This window comes from Thalassophryne amazonica, chromosome 4 (assembly GCF_902500255.1).
Source record: "Thalassophryne amazonica chromosome 4, fThaAma1.1, whole genome shotgun sequence".
NCBI lineage: Eukaryota > Metazoa > Chordata > Actinopteri > Batrachoidiformes > Batrachoididae > Thalassophryne > Thalassophryne amazonica.
In genome coordinates this window covers 83,443,736-83,462,752 of record NC_047106.1, presented here as the reverse complement: position 1 = coordinate 83,462,752, position 19,017 = coordinate 83,443,736, and the positions used below count along the sequence as shown (strand labels likewise).

Below are 19,017 nucleotides of genomic sequence, written 5' to 3'. Positions count from 1 at the left end.
CTGTTGTTTAAAAAAAGTTAGTCATAAACTCAGATCAGTTATACTCCTTTTTTCTTCTTTTGTAGTTTTCATTGTTTGGACAAAGGCAGTTTGTTTTTTAATTCACTGATACTATTCATATTGTACGACAGCGTTTTAGGGCCGCATTGAGGGCTTTTTTTCTTTTTTTAGACTTTGAGAATAAATTCATAATATTACGAAAATAAAGTCGGAATTTTATGAGAAAAACCTTGTAATATTACGAAAATTTATGTTTATATGAAAAGCGATAATGGCCCAATCACACTGGACACGACCATTCCTTAATGAAGGGAAAAAAGTAAAAAAGTCACAAATCGTTGAGAAAAGGTGGAGGAACGAGCTTTATCACAGAGTAGCCTGCGAATCAAGAGCGCAAAAGGAACGAAAGAGGTACAAAACAAACCCGAAAATAATGCTGATCACGCTTTAAACAAAACACACCTGGAGCCACTGCTGGAACAATGTGTATCTGCATCTCTGCATTCCAGGACTCGGTGCTCATAGTGCCTGAGTCCTTTTTTTTTTTTTTTTTTCTCCCCTCAAAACCCTGGTGTTTCTGATCACAGGCGCTGCGGCTGTGTGATCAAGCAGTGAGTCACATGTACGCGCGTGGGTTTGATTGCCAGTCCTGATCACGGACACACAGGCGCTGCATACATGGATGAGACGCGCGCTTCACCTTCTCTCCAGCTGATTCACTCTGGGTGAATGCATTCAGTGTTTGGACGTGTTGTAGCACACGTACACACAAAAGGACTGCCTTGTACATGATTTAGCAACTCAAACGTTCAAAAAGAATGAAGCCGTTTGCGATCACACTGGGTTTTCTGTTTTCATATGTCACACCTCTGTGGATCAAAGCTGTTCACACGTGAATGTCCTCTGCTGCCCGAACCTTTTCCACACTTGATGCTGAAAGTCTCGCTTCTGTAAACTGCCGCCTGGTTTGCACAAACCGAGGCGCAGTACACTCAGCAATATCACTGCAGACGACAAAATATTATCACGTCATGACGGCCATCAGCTACATGGAAATAAACAAGCCTGATCGCACTCCTTCAAAGCCCCCCCCCCCCCCCGCTGGGAACACATACACAGCCATCGCCGATTGTTTCAGCCCTAAATTCCACTAAAACAAGGCTGATCGCGCTCCTGCAAAGCCCCGCCACTGCAAACAAATACCCAACGATCAAAGATCACCTCCTCAAAACTGTCAGACTGAAGGGGCCAGCATGCTCTTCTGTCTGCAGATGCTGGAGGACAGCAAGCCTTTCAGAGTTCATAGACAGAATGCTAGGGATGTGAATCGTACGACAACTCACGATTCAATTCGATTCCGATTCTTGGGGTGACGATTTGATTCAGAATCGATTTTTGATTCAAAGAGCTCTGAGAAATAGTTATATTACTTAAAGAATGTTTATGTTTAAGAAAATGCAGCTTTACAAGGTTAATCAAGTGATTCTAGATGTAAATTTACTTATCTGCTTTGCTTGTTCAGAGTTGGCTGGCAGTTTAGCGAAGCGCTGGTCAGTAGTCGTCAGAGACCGCTGCTCCGCTCCTTTTAGCTCCGGGACATAACGTAGCATGTGGGCTTGCGGAGTTGAAGTGTTTCCGAAGTACTTGACTTTCATTTTGCAGATTTTGCACACTGCATAAGTCATATCAAGTTCCTTCTTACGCAGCAAATAATAAAATCCAAAACGCGCTCAAACATTTGCCTTCAGGAAAGACAGTGCTGGCTGAATTAGCTCTTTGTCCGCCATGCTAAGCTGCAGTTCAGGAATGTTTGAAGCACGCCGGACCCTCCCCTCGCGGGGACGCTGTAGTACGGAAGCCATTGCCTCACAAACAGTACACGCAGCGAATAAGTAAGAAAATGTTTAAAAAAATTCATTTTAAAAATCGATTCTTGGACATTTTGATCGATTCAGAATCGTAATAAATAAGAATCGTGATTCGGACGTGAATCGATTTTTTTTTTTTTTTTTCGACACCCCTACAGAATGCTGCAGTTTAAATATCCTGAGGAAGTGCCAGCTGCAGGAACAAAGCTGTGAGAAGGTTAAATGATGCCAACGAAAGGCAAAGAAAGTCCAGATTTCTCATTTCGTTTGGGCTTCGTTGTCCTTCGTTAAGTGCCGTGTGACCGAGCCATAACCCTGCAGACTGCCCGTTCCAGCCATCTCCTCCATGAAAGAGGCGATTTTGGGAACTGCTAATCTCCGGAACTACAGACGAACTCCGTGTGGTTCCTCCTCTGGAATAGACACATTTTCTTGGACATTCTTTTCAAAGTTCTAATACTAATGATAATGTGGTGCAGATGGATCAAAACATAAAGTTCCTTATTTGTAAAACCTACAATGAAGAACAACTTCACAAAGTGCCCACAGATCTCATTTGAGATGCAGAGTTTTTGTTTGTCTGTCTTTGTCCCACTCTCTTCATGAAGTTGCAAAATGGCACATGTTAAATAAATGGTTAATTAATGCAGTTCATGTTATTGTTTCATGGTGTTCTGAAAACAATCAAAACCTAACCATTATTAACTGAGATGCAATCAGGTTTTAGTTTAAAGACCTGAAATTTCTCTTTTGTTTGTCCTACAGGACCGGGTTTATGTACAGCAGAATAATGTAGAGAATGTCTACAACCTGGGTCTCATCATCTTTAGGGATCAGGTGGTTCGCTATGGCTGCATCAGAGACCACCTCCGACAGACCCTGCTGGACATGATAGCACGTGAGAGGAAGGGAGAGGTGGTGGACAGGTAGCAACAAAAATCCAAAGAAAACTAATAGGCATGAATTTCTGGTTGGGTAACTAATTACTAGTTGATACTGATGAGATGAATATCCAAATAAAGTAAATAACACTTTGATTTCAGAGGTCTAGTTATTAACACTGTAGTCTGTGTCCTCCCCCCCAGGGCCCCTTCACACATAGTATGAATAAGTACAACAGCTCGTATGAGTGAGCCACGAAAACATCGAGCCGACGGGCAGGCGTGAACGAACCCGCTGCGATGGTGTTGTGCATAAGCGTGCATGAAACTCGTAGTGGGAACACGGTGCGAGGTGTTGGTAAGGTTAGACCTTACTTGTGTGAAGTGCCTTGAGGCAGCTTTGTGATTTGGCGCTATATAAATGACAATAAATTGAAATTGAGCAGCTGGAGCATGTGTAACACCATCGCGCAGCTGCTGTGAAAAAAATAAATAAATAAATACCTGCCACCCATGGGATTTGAACCTGCAGTTACAAAAGCTCGGATTGTCAGCCAGAAACTTTACCACTGCGTTACCATCGCTGTCCTCTAAAAGGTGCAGAAAAATGCCTGAAATCAACAAGCACATAATTGTATTTTTTTTAAAAACAGAAAAAGTGCCATGATAACAGACCAAACAGCATTTGTTACAGCGTATTTCTGCTGATATTGACTGAAAGGGGCGTATTTGGCACACTGTTGGCTTGTCATGTAGTCCTGTGGAGCGCCGCTCACAGGACATGCATGTCCTGTCAGATAGACGTGACATTCAGATCGGCTGCTGCATGTTCACGTGAACTGACGCTCTGTTTCAGCTGGGGCACCCTGTCAATCTGCGTGCTCTCCAGCCCGTTGCAAAAGCTATATGTTTTTATGTATTTCCATGTGAGGACAGCAAGCACACACCCGCGTGTCCGTCAAAACACGGTACATGTTCTGCAGCTGTGACGTCCTGGACCCGAGTTGTCAACTGCTGTTGGCAGCCAGCCACGCCCCCTTTCCGGTCAGCACACTGACCAAGGTGTCACTCTGTGATCAGATGAGAGGCGCCTCACCTGCCGGGGGATTTGCGAATCACTCACACGCATACACATGTTTGGGGGTGGAGCGGGGGAGCACGCAAAACACACACACGTGTTGTTGGGGTGAGCTGACACTCTGGCACGCCACGTGTACACGGCAACTCCACAGTCATGGGGGCACTTTGAAAAATTTCACAACAAACTCAAAAGTGATCATCTGCTCGCTGTTGTCGTGCTAATAGCGTGAATAGCCACACATTTTCTAAGTGCCAAGCGAGCGGTGTTAGATGTTCATGTGTGTCACCTGAACTTTGGCTGACACCTGCCGTGAGAGGGATCGAATGGGCTCTCACAGGGCACACTCTGTCTTTCAGCCGCTGACGTGTGCATATAGTTGTAGCAACAGGTGTACGAGGCATTAGAGGCAGCTCTGATTTTACACGTATTACATACCATTCCTGCTTCATGCGCAGTTCATGTGCAATTCGACCACATTCGTACTGTGTGTGAAGGGGCCCTTACCACTGTCACCAGTGTTCTTGCTCTTGTAAGATTTTACTGCTGTACAATGTTTTGGGACTTGTGATTTTATGCAGTATATATGCTTTCCGTTCAATTGAAAGCTGTTGTGCTGTTACATGTTGGCATTGTCTTGATCAAAGTGCAGGGTTGATTGTATGACTGCTTGTCTTGGTAGTTTGCTGCTGGAAGTACTGCCACATGTAATACCAGAAAATGCAGTATAGAAGATGCCAGAGTTTTACGAATGTTGGCACAGCATATACCTCATTTCTGTGTGCTGAAATTCATCTACGTTTCTTGATATCTTGAGGTAGATGTTGATATCTTCAATTTAGTTTATTTTGGTGCAAGTCAAGCCCATTGCACAGCAAAGACTTGCAAGTTGGCTGTGCTGTACATCAGCATGCTGAAAAGTCTTTTGTTGTTTGATAATCCATATAGAGATCAGTGCTTTGGATTCCCCCTGACCCCACTTGCCCACATATGTGAGTTGGCAGTCTCCTTGCCTGAATTAATTTTTTTACCTCGCTGGGGCAGATAAATTGTTACTTTTGATGGACCTGTTGTCTGCCTGGGTAGTTGTCATCCAAGACCAAAGGTGCTGAGGCGTCATGGATGCAGCAGTGTGTGGTACCAGCCCATGCTCCCAGTCTTGATTTGATTACTTACTTGTCACAGTGTGTCTCCTCCTTAAAAAAATCACGAGGTTCATACTGGATCCACTGTATTGACTCAAAGTAAAAAAAAAAAAGGGACCAGCCAAAGGAACATTTCATACTGCACATCTGAACTATAACATAATCAAAAGGTTTCACAGAGATTCATGTTCAGCGTTTTGAATAAACCCATGCTACAGCAGAAGATACTGGTTACAACATTGTCTTGTTTGCTTGAGCTTTCAGTCTTTGGTCCTTTTCTCTTTTTTTTTTTTTTTTACCAGGGGTGCCATCAGAAATGCCTGCCAAATGCTAATGATCCTTGGTCTTGAAGGGAGATCAGTTTATGAAGAAGATTTTGAGGCACCATTTCTGGAAATGTCTGCTGAATTTTTCCAGGTTTGTCATAAAATGTGACCCCACATCACATATATATTTGTGAAAAGTGGATTCATAACAGCTCCCTCACACTGAAGGATTTGGAACTTGTACAGTGTTGTCAGACTAAAGAAAAATGCACTTAATGTTGTCTTGGTTTATAAATGCACCTTCACTGACAAGTATCCAAACTGAAATGGTTTGTGGGGCTTTTGTCAGCAGAGCCTATTTATCCAGTATTCTCTAGCTGTTGCTATGAAAGCTGAATGGAAAACACAGCAAGCTAGCAAGGAATATGCAGTGCATCCGGAAAGTATTCACAGTGCTTCGCTTCTTGCACATTTTATGTTACAGCCTTATTCTGAAATGGAGTAAATTCCTCAAAGTTCTACTCAACACCCCATAATGACAACATTTTTTGTGTTTTAATTTGTGCAAATTTATTAACAATGCAATTTAAGGAATCACGTGTACATAAGTATTCACACTCTTTGCTCAATACTTGGTTGATGCACCTTTGGCAGCAATTACAGCTTCATGTCTTGTTCAATATGATGCCAAAAGTTTGGTGCACCTATCTTTGGGCAGTTTTGCCCATTCCTCTTTGCAACACACCTTAAGCTCCATCAAATTGAATGGGGGGCGTCGGTATTTTCGGATCTCTCCAGAAATGTTCAGTCACACTCTGCAGCAGGTTTTCATCCAGAATGTTTCTGTATGTTGCTGCATTCATCTTTCCCTTAATTCTAACTAGTCTCCCACTTCCTGCCACTGAAAAACATCCCCACAACATGATGCTGCCACCACTATTCATTGTAGGGATGGTACCTGGTTTCCTTCAAAATTGGTGCCTGGCATTCACGCCAAAGAGTTCAGTCTTTGTTTGGTCAGACCACAGAATATTCTTTCTCATGGTCTGAGAGTCCTTCAGGTGCCTTTTGGCAAACTCCAGGTGGGCTGACATTGTACCTGTTACTAAGGAGTGGCTTCTGTCTGTCCACTCTACCATATAGGTCTGATTGGTGGGTTGCTGCACAGATGGTTGTCCTTCTGGAAGGTTCTCCTGTTTACACAGAGGAATGCTGGAGCTCTGGTAGAGTGACCATCAGGTTCTTGGTCACTGACTCACGTGACTAAGGCCCTTCTCCCTCAATTGCTCAGTTTAGACTAGTAGCCAGAACTAGGAAGAGTCATGATGGATCCGAACGTCTTCCATTCATGGATGATGGAGGCCACTGTGCTCATTGGGACCTTCAAAGCAGCAGAAATGTTTGTCTACAGACATTTAGTTTAACTTCATACTTGATTTGTGCTGTAGCAGGCACTGTCAACTTTGGGACCTTATATGTAGACAGGTGTGTCACTTTCCAAATCATGTCCAATCAACTGAATTTACTTCAGTTAAGCTGTAGAAACATCTCGAGAACAATCAGTGGAAACAGGATGCACCTGGATTCATTTTTGAACTTCATTGCAAAGGCTGTGAAAGCTTATAGACATGTGATTTCTCAGTGTTTTTTTTAATATAAATTTGTAAAACAATCTCACATTGTCATTATGGGATGTTGTGTGTAGAATTTTGAGGAAAAAATGAATTTCATGCATCAAATTTGCTGTTATCCAGATTTTTGACTGATGTTGCATTTACATGTTGACAGCAGAAGAAAAAGCCATACCCCTTGTTATAACAAACGTTATCAACTGCAGCAGTGTACAGTGGACAACAAGCAAGAATTAAATAAATGTTTTTGCATTTTGCATTGTTGTAAAAAATGTGGAGTGGGTGGGGGGGGACTTCTAATTGTTAGCTGCTTTAAAGAAATATCAGAATTGTACTTAGACTTACTGAACTGTACTTGCAAAACCATAAACATTGCCCATCCATCTAAACTTGGAGCATCACTATCACACATCTGTTACACATCATTTTTGCTGCAGGCACATTCTGTTTATCTGTACATCTACCTCCTTAAAATATATGCCAGATGAGCTTTTCTCACAGCAGTTTGACAGGGTTTTCTGTCATCCTCTTGTTCATGTCATTGTCATTAACAAGTAACTGCAGTGAATGTCGCACCTTGTGACAAGTTCTGAATTTGTAGGATTGCTGCCATTCTAAAGTTAGCAGGAGGCTTTATAGTCTTTATTCAAAAATTCTGTTGCTTGAAATGCTGTTGTAAATTTCAAATGTTTTGTTTTTAGCATAGTCCTCAATACAACTGAAATTATTTGGAAAGCAAAATTAAACTTTCCTTGAGTCATTGTCAAAAATGCATAGTACTTTGATAAATAATAATGTTCTTTCATTATTTAGACCATATATTTCCTTTGTTCACTATCAGATGGAGAGCCAAAAGTTCCTTGCAGAAAATAGTGCTAGTGTTTACATAAAGAAGGTGGAGGCCAGGATCAATGAGGAGATTGAGCGAGTGATGCACTGCCTTGATAAGTCCACAGAGGAGCCCATTGTTAAAGTGGTGGAACGAGAGCTAATCTCCAAACACATGAAGACCATTGTAGAGATGGAGAACTCAGGCTTAGTCCACATGCTCAAAAATGGCAAAACAGATGGTAAGTAGTCAATCATCTGCTTCCTGAAATTGTTTTACATTGCTTTCCTTCATTTGCATTCATAAGTCCATAAAAGTCTTTACCATCACAAATGTTTTACTATGTGATCCATATTTTCAAATTTTAAGGAATTATTTAGAGAAATAATGACAACTGACCAGGGGTCTCATGTACAAAGCATGCGTACACACAAAAATGTAGCGTATGTCTGTTTCCACGCCTTCTTTCAGATGTATCAAAAGTAAAATGACTGTGGAAATGTGCAGTCACATAAAAATCATGGCTGTCATACGCACATTTTTACAGCTATTGTTCTCCTGCCGATGCATGGAGGTGATGCTGGGAACCGTTAAAAGTGTGAAAAGAAGAAGTCATCAGAGACACACTAATGAAGAATTAACACACACGTGTTTGCAGTTATATCGATGGATATAAAAGTATGCACAAAATGATGCGTAAGATGGTATTAACAATGACTGCGTTAGCATCAGAGGACCTTGCAAATGGTGCGAGGTGAGCGTGTATTCAGGGAATGCAAGGATTTACTTGCAAACGACAATATTTGGCCCATAAGCCGATTTCGATTACCAAGGCCAGTGTTACTGGAGTTGCGCACACAACACAACCGGCCCAGAGCGCAATACCGCGAGGAGCCGGGGGTTATCTTTGCCCACACAGGTGCTGATCACGCTGCACTCCCTAACAACGGGCCTTTCAGCGGGAGCTGGCCATCGGTCAGGAGTGTGCCAGTCAACATTGAGCCGAGGCATGCCAGCTGTGTGGAACACAATCATCCAAATGTCATCCAGATACATCACATTCCATCAGTGTTCAAATGTGCATTAGACTAGAGGCTGGCATGGTGCGCGATGGATGGCTTGGTGGTTAAATCATTTGTGTAATTGTTCCTCATGAATAACAGCGCAGACATATTTGGGCATGTGCACATTCAAATATGTTTTTATTATTATTATTATTATTAATGTGTTTTCTTTTTCTTGATGGTCAAACTGGAGAGGCTTTTAACACTCCCTGACTGCCACCCTGTGCTGTGTATTTGTCAACAAATGTGTGCGTAATAATGTCACACACTGTCAGGCGTCGCGCACCTAATATGTTTTTACTTTAGTGTGTGTGCGCTGCTCTGGCCTCAGCATTTACACACACAGACACACTCATTCCATTTTTGTTTTACATCATGGTGAGCTGCATGGGAGAATGGCAACTGAGCCACCACTTGTTTGTGCGTGTTGTCTTTAAAAGTGCTTTAATTTTTGTACACAACAACACAGAGACAATGGCAGACGTCATCAAACACACAACAATCCACACTTACGGTCCCGGCAATTAACCAAACTATTTAAATAAATTTTCGTATTTAAATAGAGCGTGGAAAGGGAGGAGCTTGGTATGTGTGCATGTGCGCTCATTTCCACATTGCTTGGGATGTACAAATGAAACATGCTTGGATCATGCCTACGCACGTTGATGCATCTGAATTTTTTTGTGCTTACGCCAATTTCTGGGTTTTGGCGTACGCCGTGTTTCAGTAGGAAATCCACGCAAGTCTTTGTACATGAGGACCCTGGTACCTAAATTTGTGCTTTATGACATATGTAGCTGTTTTATACTCCTTTTACAACCCCTGGAAAAAATTATGGAATCACCGGCCTCGGAGGATGTTCATTCAGTTGTTTAATTTTGTAGAAAAAAAGCAGATCACAGACATGACACAAAACTAAAGTCATTTCAAATGGCAACTTTCTGGCTTTAAGAAACACTATAAGAAATCAAGAAAAAAAATTGTGGCAGTCAGTAACGGTTACTTTTTTAGACCAAGCAGAGGGAAAAAAATATGGACTCACTCAATTCTGAGGAATAAATTATGGAATCACCCTGTAAATTTTCATCCCCAAAACTAACACCTGCATTAAAATAGGATCTGCTCGTTAGTCTGCATCTGAAAAGGAGTGATCACACCTTGGAGAGCTGTTGCACCAAGTGGACTGACATGAATCATGGCTCCAACACGAGAGATGTCAATTGAAACAAAGGAGAGGATTATCAAACTCAAAAGAGGGTAAATCATCACGCAATGTTGCAAAAGATGTTGGTTGTTCACAGTCAGCTGTGTGTAAACTCTGGACGAAATACAAACATGGGAAGGTTGTTAAAGGCAAACATAGTGGTAGACCAAGGAAGACATCAAAGCGTCAAGACAGAAAACTTAAAGCAATATGTCTCAAAAATTGAAATTGCACAACAAAACAAATGAGGAATGAATGGGAGGAAACTGGAGTCAATGTCTGTGACCGAACTGTAAGAAACCGCCTAAAGGAAATGGGATTTACATACAGAAAAGCTAAACGAAAGCCATCATTAACACCTAAACAGAAAAAAACAAGTTTACAATGGGCTAAGGAAAAGCAATCGTGGACTGTGGATGACTGGATGAAAGTCATATTCAGTGATGAATCTCGAATCTGCATTGGGCAAGGTGATGATGCTGGAACTTTTGTTTGGTGCCGTTCCAATGAGATTTATAAAGATGACTGCCTGAAGAGAACATGTAAATTTCCACAGTCATTGATGATATGGGGCCGCATGTCAGGTAAAGGCACTGGGGAGATGGCTGTCATTACATCATCAATAAATGCACAAGTTTACGTTGATATTTTGGACACTTTTCTTATCCCATCAATTGAAAGGAAATGTGTTGGAGTGTTCTTTTGTTTGTCATGATTCCATAATTTTTTCCTCAGAATTGAGTGATTCCATATTTTTTTCCCTCTGCTTGGTCTAAAAAAGTAACCGTTATTGACTGCCACAGTTTTTTTTCCTGATTTCTTATAGTGTTTCTTAAACCCAGAAAGTTGCCATTTGAAAAGACTTTAGTTTTGTGTCATGTCTGTGATCTGCTTTTTTTCTACAAAATTAAACAACTGAATGAACATCCTCCGAGGCCGGTGATTCCATAATTTTTGCCAGGGGTTGTAGTAGTCATTGTAACTTAATGGAAAAATTGTCTTCCAAAAACAGATCCTACAGAACTCATCAGTTGTAAGCATTTTTGAGGTCAGGTATGAAATTAGTTTTTAAAATAAAGATACTTTTAGCGACACTACTTAAGAATATGTTTTTATACTCGTACCTTTGTTCATGTTTAATTCAGTCTGACTAAAAAAAAATATCTTTGGACACGCCTGCAGATTTGGCCTGCATGTACAAGCTGTTCAGCAGGGTTCCCAATGGCCTGAAGACCATGTGTGAGTGTATGAGCTCTTACCTACGGGAGCAAGGCAAAGCCCTCGTGTCAGAGGAGGGTGAGGGAAAGAATCCTGTCGACTATATCCAGGTGAGACTTTATGAAAACATGTTGCAGTACAGAACCCAAAACAGGTTTTTTAAAGGACCAGAGGTTGAAAAATGTCACTTTGCTTTTAAAGATTTTGTGTTTATGCCTGTGTATACCATCAGAATGGAGTTGAAATAAAACAATTAAGATGTCGTGTAGACTTTTATCTTTAATTCAGTGATTTAAAAAATACAGCATTAACCATTTACGAATGACAAGCATTTTTTTTTCATGGTTCCTCTGTTTTTTGCAGGTCAAAAGTAACTGAGCACACTAAATATCAGGTTTCCTTTAATATGACTTTTCCACTTTAACACCCAGTTTTTTGGGTGGGTCAGTGGGTGGATACATGAATATTTCTAAGTCACTGAACATGACTTGTAATTCATTGACATCGACTATTAAAAACAAACAGTTTGGTAAATCTGTCTAGAGTAAGTACAGTGAGGAAAATAAGTATTTGAACACCCTGTGGTTTTGCAAGTTCTCCCACTTAGAAATCATGGAGGGGCCTGAAATTTTCATCTTAGGTGCATGTCCACTGTGAGAGACATAATTAAAAAAAAATAAAAAAAATCCGGAAATCACAATGTATGATTTTTTTTAAATAATTTATTTGTATGTTACTGCTGCAAATAAGTATTTGAACACCTACCAACCAGCAAGAATTCTGGCTCACACAGACCTGTTAATTTTTCTTTAAGAAGCCCTCTTATTCTGCACTCTTTACCTGTATTAAATGCACCTGTTTGAACTTGTTACCTGTATAAAAGACACACTCAGTTCACACACTCAATCACACTCCAACCTGTCCACCATAGCCAAGACCAAAGAACTGTCTAAGGACACCAGGGACAAAACTGTAGACATGCACAAGGCTGGGATGGACTACAGGACAACAGGCAAGCAGCTTGGTAGAAAACAACAACTGTTATGATTATTTATTAGAAAGTAGAAGAAACACAAGATGACTGTCAATCTCCCTCAGTCTTGGATTCCATACAAGATCTCACTTTGTGGGGTAAGGATGATTCTGAGAAAGCTCAAAACTACACAGGAGGACCTGGTCAATAACCTAAAGAGAGGTGGGACCACAGTCACAAAGATTACATTAGTAACACATGATGCTATCATGGTTTAAAATCCTGCAGGGCAGCAAGGTCCCCCTGCTCAAGCCAGCACATGTCCAGTCCCGTTTGAAGTTCACCAGTGACCATCTGGATGATCCAGAGGAGGCATGGGAAAAGGTCGTGGTCAGATGAGACCAGAATAGAGCTTTTTGGAATCAACTCCTCTTACCATGTTTAGAGGATGAGAACAACCCCAAGAAAACCATCCCAACCATGAAGCCTGGGGGTGGAAACATCATACTCTGGGTGTGCTCTTCTGCAAAGGGGACAGGACGAATTGCGAGATTTTGGCAAACAACCTCCTTCCCTCAGTAAGAGCATTGAAGATGGGTCATGGCTGGGTCTTCCAGCATGACTATGACCCCAAACACACAGCAAGGGCAATGAAGGAGGGGTTCCGTAAGAAGCATTTCAAGGTCCTGGAGTGGCCTGGCCAGTCTCCAGACCTGAAATCAATAGAAAATCTTTGGAGGGAGCTAAAACTCCAAACCTGAAAGATCTAGAGAAGATCTGTATGGAGGAGTGGACCAAAAATCCCTGCTGCAGTGTGTGCAAACCTGGTGAAAAACTACAGGAAATGTTTGACCTCTGTAATTGCAAACAAAGGCTACTGTACCAAATATTAACATTGATTTTCACAGGTGTTCAAATACTTATTTGCAGCAGTAACATACAAATAAATTATTAAAAAAGTCATACATTATGATTTCCGGATTTTTTTTTTATTTTTTTTTTATTTTTTTTAAGATTCTGTCTCTCACAGTGGACATGCACCTGTCATGAAAATTTCAGACCCCTCCATGATTTCTAAGTGGGAGAACTTGCAAAATCGCAGGGTGTTCAAATACTTATTTTCCTCACTGGAGTTCTCAAAACTGAGTGACTGTAAGAAGGAAAGTAGTATGGGAAGCCTCCAAGATACCATGGAAATTCTGAAGGAGTAGAACTGGGAATGTATAACTATATGATTCTAAATTGTACTGACACCATTAACTCTTCTTTTGGTAAACGGGGACATAGAACAGTTTAATAATCTGTAAACAATATGTTGCATGTGGTGCTCCATCTGTGTTACTGCATGCTTCACAGACATGATCCGAACAATACACACACTATACGGTGCTTGTGTTCCACACCCATTTAAGTGTGACTGCAACACATACACAAAATTTTGAATATTCTCAAACTTGTGATGCCATGCAGCACAGACACAGCAAGAGTGTGTAGCTTTCGTTGGGTCTGGGATACATGTGCACATGCATATATAAATATGTTATGACAACACAGATTGAAGTAACACTCAGTACTGAGATAATTTCCAAGTTTGATGTCAAATTTCTGCATCATTTGTGATCTGCATTCATGTGCATCACTATTCAAACCAGAAGTACAAGTTTTATCTCACCTTTGGCATGGAATGTCAGGGTTAATGCCACCCCTACAACAAATCAAATCAAATCAATTTTATTTATATAGCGCCAAATCACAACAGTCGCCCCAAGGTGCTTTATATTGTAAGGCAAAAGCCATACAATAATTACAGAAAAACCCCAACGGTCAAAACGACTCCCTATGAGCAAGCACTTGGCGAGAGTGGGAAGGAAAACTCCCTTTTAACAGGAAGAAACCTCCAACAGAACCAGGCTCAGGGAGGGGCAGTCTTCTGCTGGGACTGGTTGGGGCTGAGGGGAGAAAATCAGGAAAAAGACATGCTTTGGAAGAGAGCAGAGATCAGTCACCAATGATTAAAAGCAGAGTGGTGCATACAGAGCAAAAAGAGGTGAATAAAAAGAAACACTGGGTGCATCATGGGAAATCCCCCAGCAGTCTAAGTCTATAGCAGCATAACTAAGGGATGGTTCAGGGTCACCTGATCCAGCCCTAACTATAAGCTTTTTCAAAAAGGAAAGTTTTAAGCTTAATCTTAAAAGTAGAGAGGGTGTCTGTCTCCCTAATCCGAATTGGGAGCTGGTTCCACAGGAGAGAAGCCTGAAAGCTGAAGGCTCTGCCTCCCATTCTACTCTTACAAACCCTGGGAACTACAAGTAAGCCTGCAGTCTGAGGGCGAAGCGCTCTATTGGGGTGATATGGTACTATGAGGTCCCTAAGATAAGATGGGACCTGATTATTCAAAACCTTATAAGTAAGAAGAAGAATTTTAAATTCTGTTGTGGAATTAACAGGAAGCCAATGAAGAGAAGCCAATATGGGTGAAATATGCTCTCTCCAACAGTAGAATGCTCCTGTGGAACAGTATCCAGGTACACTTTGTGGAGCATAAAAATTTTAAATAACACTGTACATTTTCCTCCTTAAATTCCAGAATAAGTCATATGTGACACCTGTGACACTGTATGACACCTTTCATCAATATGAAAGGTGTCATACAGCAGAAAACTTTGAAACTCAAGTTCATGTAACTGGTCCACTTTCTTCCTTTACTGCTCACATATTCCAGTCCCTCACACACAGCAAAGCTGTCCTACACTACAGAAAGTGTTATCTCCATATCCATTCCTGCATTGTAGTCAAAAAGATGGAAGACATCATTACAAAAATAAACATGAATTGTGATAAATCCACTGAACTGCTGAGAAACTATAAAAGTCTATATGCAACATAGAGCTGTGGGCTGCCAAATGTATAGACTTTGTGCTGCGTATTATTAGAGACTGCACCTGCATAGTGTGCATAATTTGCAGTAGCATAAGTGCAAGGCAGATGTTGTGTATGGCTGGCTTTAGATTCAGGGTTTCAGTGACTTCCTGGATTCAACCAACAAAAGTATACTATATGCGGTGAAAGACAGACAGACAAATACTTTATTAATCCCAAGGGAAATTGTGCATTATCTGTGCTCCAAGGATAAATAGAATTAAAAGATACAATAAAATGGAAGGAACAAAGCCCACCACAGAAATAAATAAATAATAACTAAAAACTAGCTGCTAAAACACATTCTCCCTCCTGCCCCTCCCAGCAGAGGCCCCATTAAGCAGCCTAATGGCACGCGGAACAAATGAGTTCCTCAGTCTTTCTGTAGAACATCTCAGTGACCGAAATCTCGAGCTTACTGAACTTCTCTGGATGGAGAAGACAGAGTTCAGCGGGTGACTCTCATTAGACAGGATGGCATGGGTCTTTGTGAGTGTCCTCTGCTCCACCACTGTCTCCACAGAGTCCAAGCCCAGACCCACTACAGAACCGGCCCTCTTAATGAGCCGGTTCTGTCGATGAATGTCCTTCTTAAAAACACTGCCCCCCCCCAAACACACCGCGGCATAAAAAAGAACACTGGACACAATAGCCAGATAAAACAGGTGCACTAACTTAGAGCAGACTCTGAATGAGGCCAGCCTTCTGAGAAAATACATTCTGCTCTGGCCCTTCTTATAAACAGCGTCCATGTTGGCTGCCCAGTTCAGCTTATTGTCCAGATGTAGTCCCAGGTACTTATACGTGGAGACCACCTCCACCTCTGCTCCACTTATGTTAATGGGCTGCAGAGAGGGTGGTGCCCGGCGAAAGTCCAACACCATCTCCTTTGTTTTAGTGGTTTTCAGCTGGAGCTTATTCAGCCGGCACCACTGCACAAAGTCCTTCACCAGGCCTCTGTACTCCCTCTCGTCCCCCTCCCGAATACATGCCACAATTGCAGTGTCATCTGAGAACTTCTGCATGTGACATGTATTGGAGTTGTAATGAAAGTCCATGGTGTAGAGGGTGAAGAGGAGAGGAGAAAGCACTGTGCCCTGAGGTGATGTTGAGTTTATCCTGGAGAAGGCTGGGGTAGATGGTATTAAAAGCACTGGAGAAGTCAAAAAATAGCATTCTCACAGTGCATTCCCCCCCATCCAGGTACTTAAGAACATGGTGTAGGAGATAGAGGACCGCATCCTCAACACCCACCCTCTCCCGGTAGGCAAACTGGAGAGGATCCCTCACTGCCTGCACCTGGGGCTGCATGAACTGCAGAACCAGTCGCTCCAATGTTTTCATCACGTGTGACGTGAGGGCGACTGGCCTGTAGTCATTGAGCTCGCGAGGACGACTGATCTTAGGAACTGGCACAATACAGGATGTTTTCCATAGTAACGGAACCTTGCCCAGCTGCAGAATCAAGTTGAAGACCCATTGTAGCAGTTCTCCCAGCTCCACAGCACAGGCCTTCAAGAGCCTTGGACAAACCGAGTCAGGTCCCGCAGCTTTCCTAGGGTGGAGACGTCGCAGTGCTGTAGTCACCTGGTTTGTGGTAATGGAGGGGTGAGTTGACTTGAATGAGTTGGGGGCTAGTGAGGGAGAGAAAGAGGCACATAGGGGAGAGGCAGGACGGGGGTGGTCTGGGGAGCTGACAGTAGGCTGTGGGGGATTGGTCGGGGGTGAGCTGAACCGATTAAAAAAGGTGTTCAGCTCCTCAGCTCTCTGAATGTCCATGCAACCCAGATTTCCCTTACTACCACAGCCAGTGATGGTTTTCATTCCTCTCCAGACCTCCCGCATGTTTTTATTAGACAGAGTCCTCTCCAACTTTTTACCATACTCCTCTTTAGCCTGCTTTAAACAAAGTTTGAGCTCCCCCTGCACTGCCCTCACCCCCTCCCAATCCCTGCTCCTAAACACCCACTTCTTCCTGTTCAGGAGCCCCTTCACTTCAGCTGTGATCCACGGCTTGTTATTATCAAAACATTTAACAGTTCTGACTGGTACCACCTGGTCCATACAAAAGTTCAGATAATCCGACAGACAGCCCACCGCCCCCTCGAGGTCCTCTCCATGAGCATCAACCAAAACACTCCAATCTGTGGTGGCAAAAAAGTCCCTGAGAGCTTCCTCTGCTTCAGGTGACCATTTTCGAACAGACCTGGCTATCACTGTTTGCCTTTTAACCAGAGGAGTGTAAGTGGGTTGTAAGTGGACCAGATTATGGTCAGATTTGCCTAGTGGAGGTAGGGGGGGTATATGGAGGTATATAGTATACAAAAGTATACTATATGCGGTGAAAGGTTTGAACTTGTAGAAGCGTTCACTATCGAGTTGCACAAACAAATTGTTTTTATCGATTTATTGTAATTTAGGTTTTTCCTGTCAGTTAATGATCTTTTTTACCTCTACCAAGGACGTAATAAAATCATCTGCATTTATTTATTTGTCTGTCTGTCTGCAGAATTACATCAAAATGTCTGCACAGATTTTGACAAAATTTTCATCACAGATCAATATTAGGCCATGGAAGACTCCGTTAAATTTTGGAGGGGATCCAGATTCTGGATCAAGATTTCACTTTATATAGGTTTTGAAGGATTATGTAAAAAAAAAAAAACAACAACAAAACCAACTACATGCACAAAATGATAGATGGCAAAATGATAGATGGTAGATGGTGTTCACTGCACATCGAACATTTCGGTGTGTCACAGAATTTCGCTGAGTTTTTGCTTAAAACAGTGGCAGTAAGTAAGAAATCAATAAGAAAGTAAGTGAAGTAAAGAACGGATTAGCCGCGAAGCTAACGGCGACCTACCCAGGCCGGCGGCGTACCATCCAGGCCCGCGGAGTCGGTGGAAGTGATCCATCCAGACCCGCAGCGTTGGCGGAGACGTACCATCCAGGCCCGCAGAATCGGCCAATGCGAACCATCCAGGCCCGCAGCGTCAGCGGAGGCGAACCATCCAGGCCCGCGGAATCGTCGGAGGCGAACCATCCAGGCCCGCGGAATCGTCGGAGGCGAACCATCCAGGCCCGCGGAATCGTCGGAGGCGAACCATCCAGGCCCGCGGAATCGTCGGAGGCGAACCATCCAGGCCCGCGGAATCGTCGGAGGCGAACCATCCAGGCCCGCGGAATCGTCGGAGGCGAACCATCCAGGCCCGCGGAATCGTCGGAGGCGAACCATCCAGGCCCGCGGCGTCGGCGCAGGAGGTGACCCATCTAGGCCCGCGGCGTCGGCGCAGGAGGTGACCCATCTAGGCCCGCGGCGTCGGCGCAGGAGGTGACCCATCTAGGTCAGCGGAAGAGGCGATCCATCCAGGCTCGCGGAGTCAGCGGAAGAGGCGATCCATCCAGGCTCGCGGAGTCAGCGGAAGAGGCGATCCATCCAGGCTCGCGGAGTCAGCGGAAGAGGCGATCCATCTAGGCCCGCGGTGTTGGAGCAAGAGGCGATCCATCCAGGCCCGCGGCGTCGGTTACATCCGGGGCTGGCGGCGGCTGCATCTGGGATTAACATCGGGGAAGGTCGGTGTGCGGCGACCAGATTTGTGGTGGTGGAGGTGGTAGAGTCTATGAGTGGGAATTGTTTTATAAGTAATAGTGGCCTGTACTGAACTACAAGAGTAACTTAATATGGCACCGCCTAGGAAGACAGATAAATTGGAGGAAGATATAGAGGAGATAAAGACCTCATTAAACCGTATATCAAAAGACATGACCAATTTAGACAAGTTGATGAAGGAGATCAAGGAGCTCCAAAATCTTGTTAAAGAAAAGGACAAGATTATTAAGAAACTTGAGCAACGGGTGGATGAACTTGAACAATATTCTAGAAAAGACGATGTTATAATATCTCGTTTGGAAACAAAGCATCGGTCGTACGCAAG

At 43.0% G+C, this 19,017-nt stretch overlaps 1 protein-coding gene across 1 annotated transcript in view; it reads left to right on the top strand.

Moving 5' to 3' along the window:
- Window positions 1-19,017, top strand: part of cul3b (cullin 3b) — a 114,017-nt gene that overhangs the window by 51,666 nt on the left and 43,334 nt on the right. The window contains exons 4-7 of the mRNA XM_034168187.1: window positions 2,634-2,794; window positions 5,275-5,389; window positions 7,711-7,939; window positions 11,149-11,294. Coding sequence (XP_034024078.1) covers window positions 2,634-2,794; window positions 5,275-5,389; window positions 7,711-7,939; window positions 11,149-11,294 — 651 coding nt within the window. The remainder of the gene's footprint in view (window positions 1-2,633; window positions 2,795-5,274; window positions 5,390-7,710; window positions 7,940-11,148; window positions 11,295-19,017) is intronic.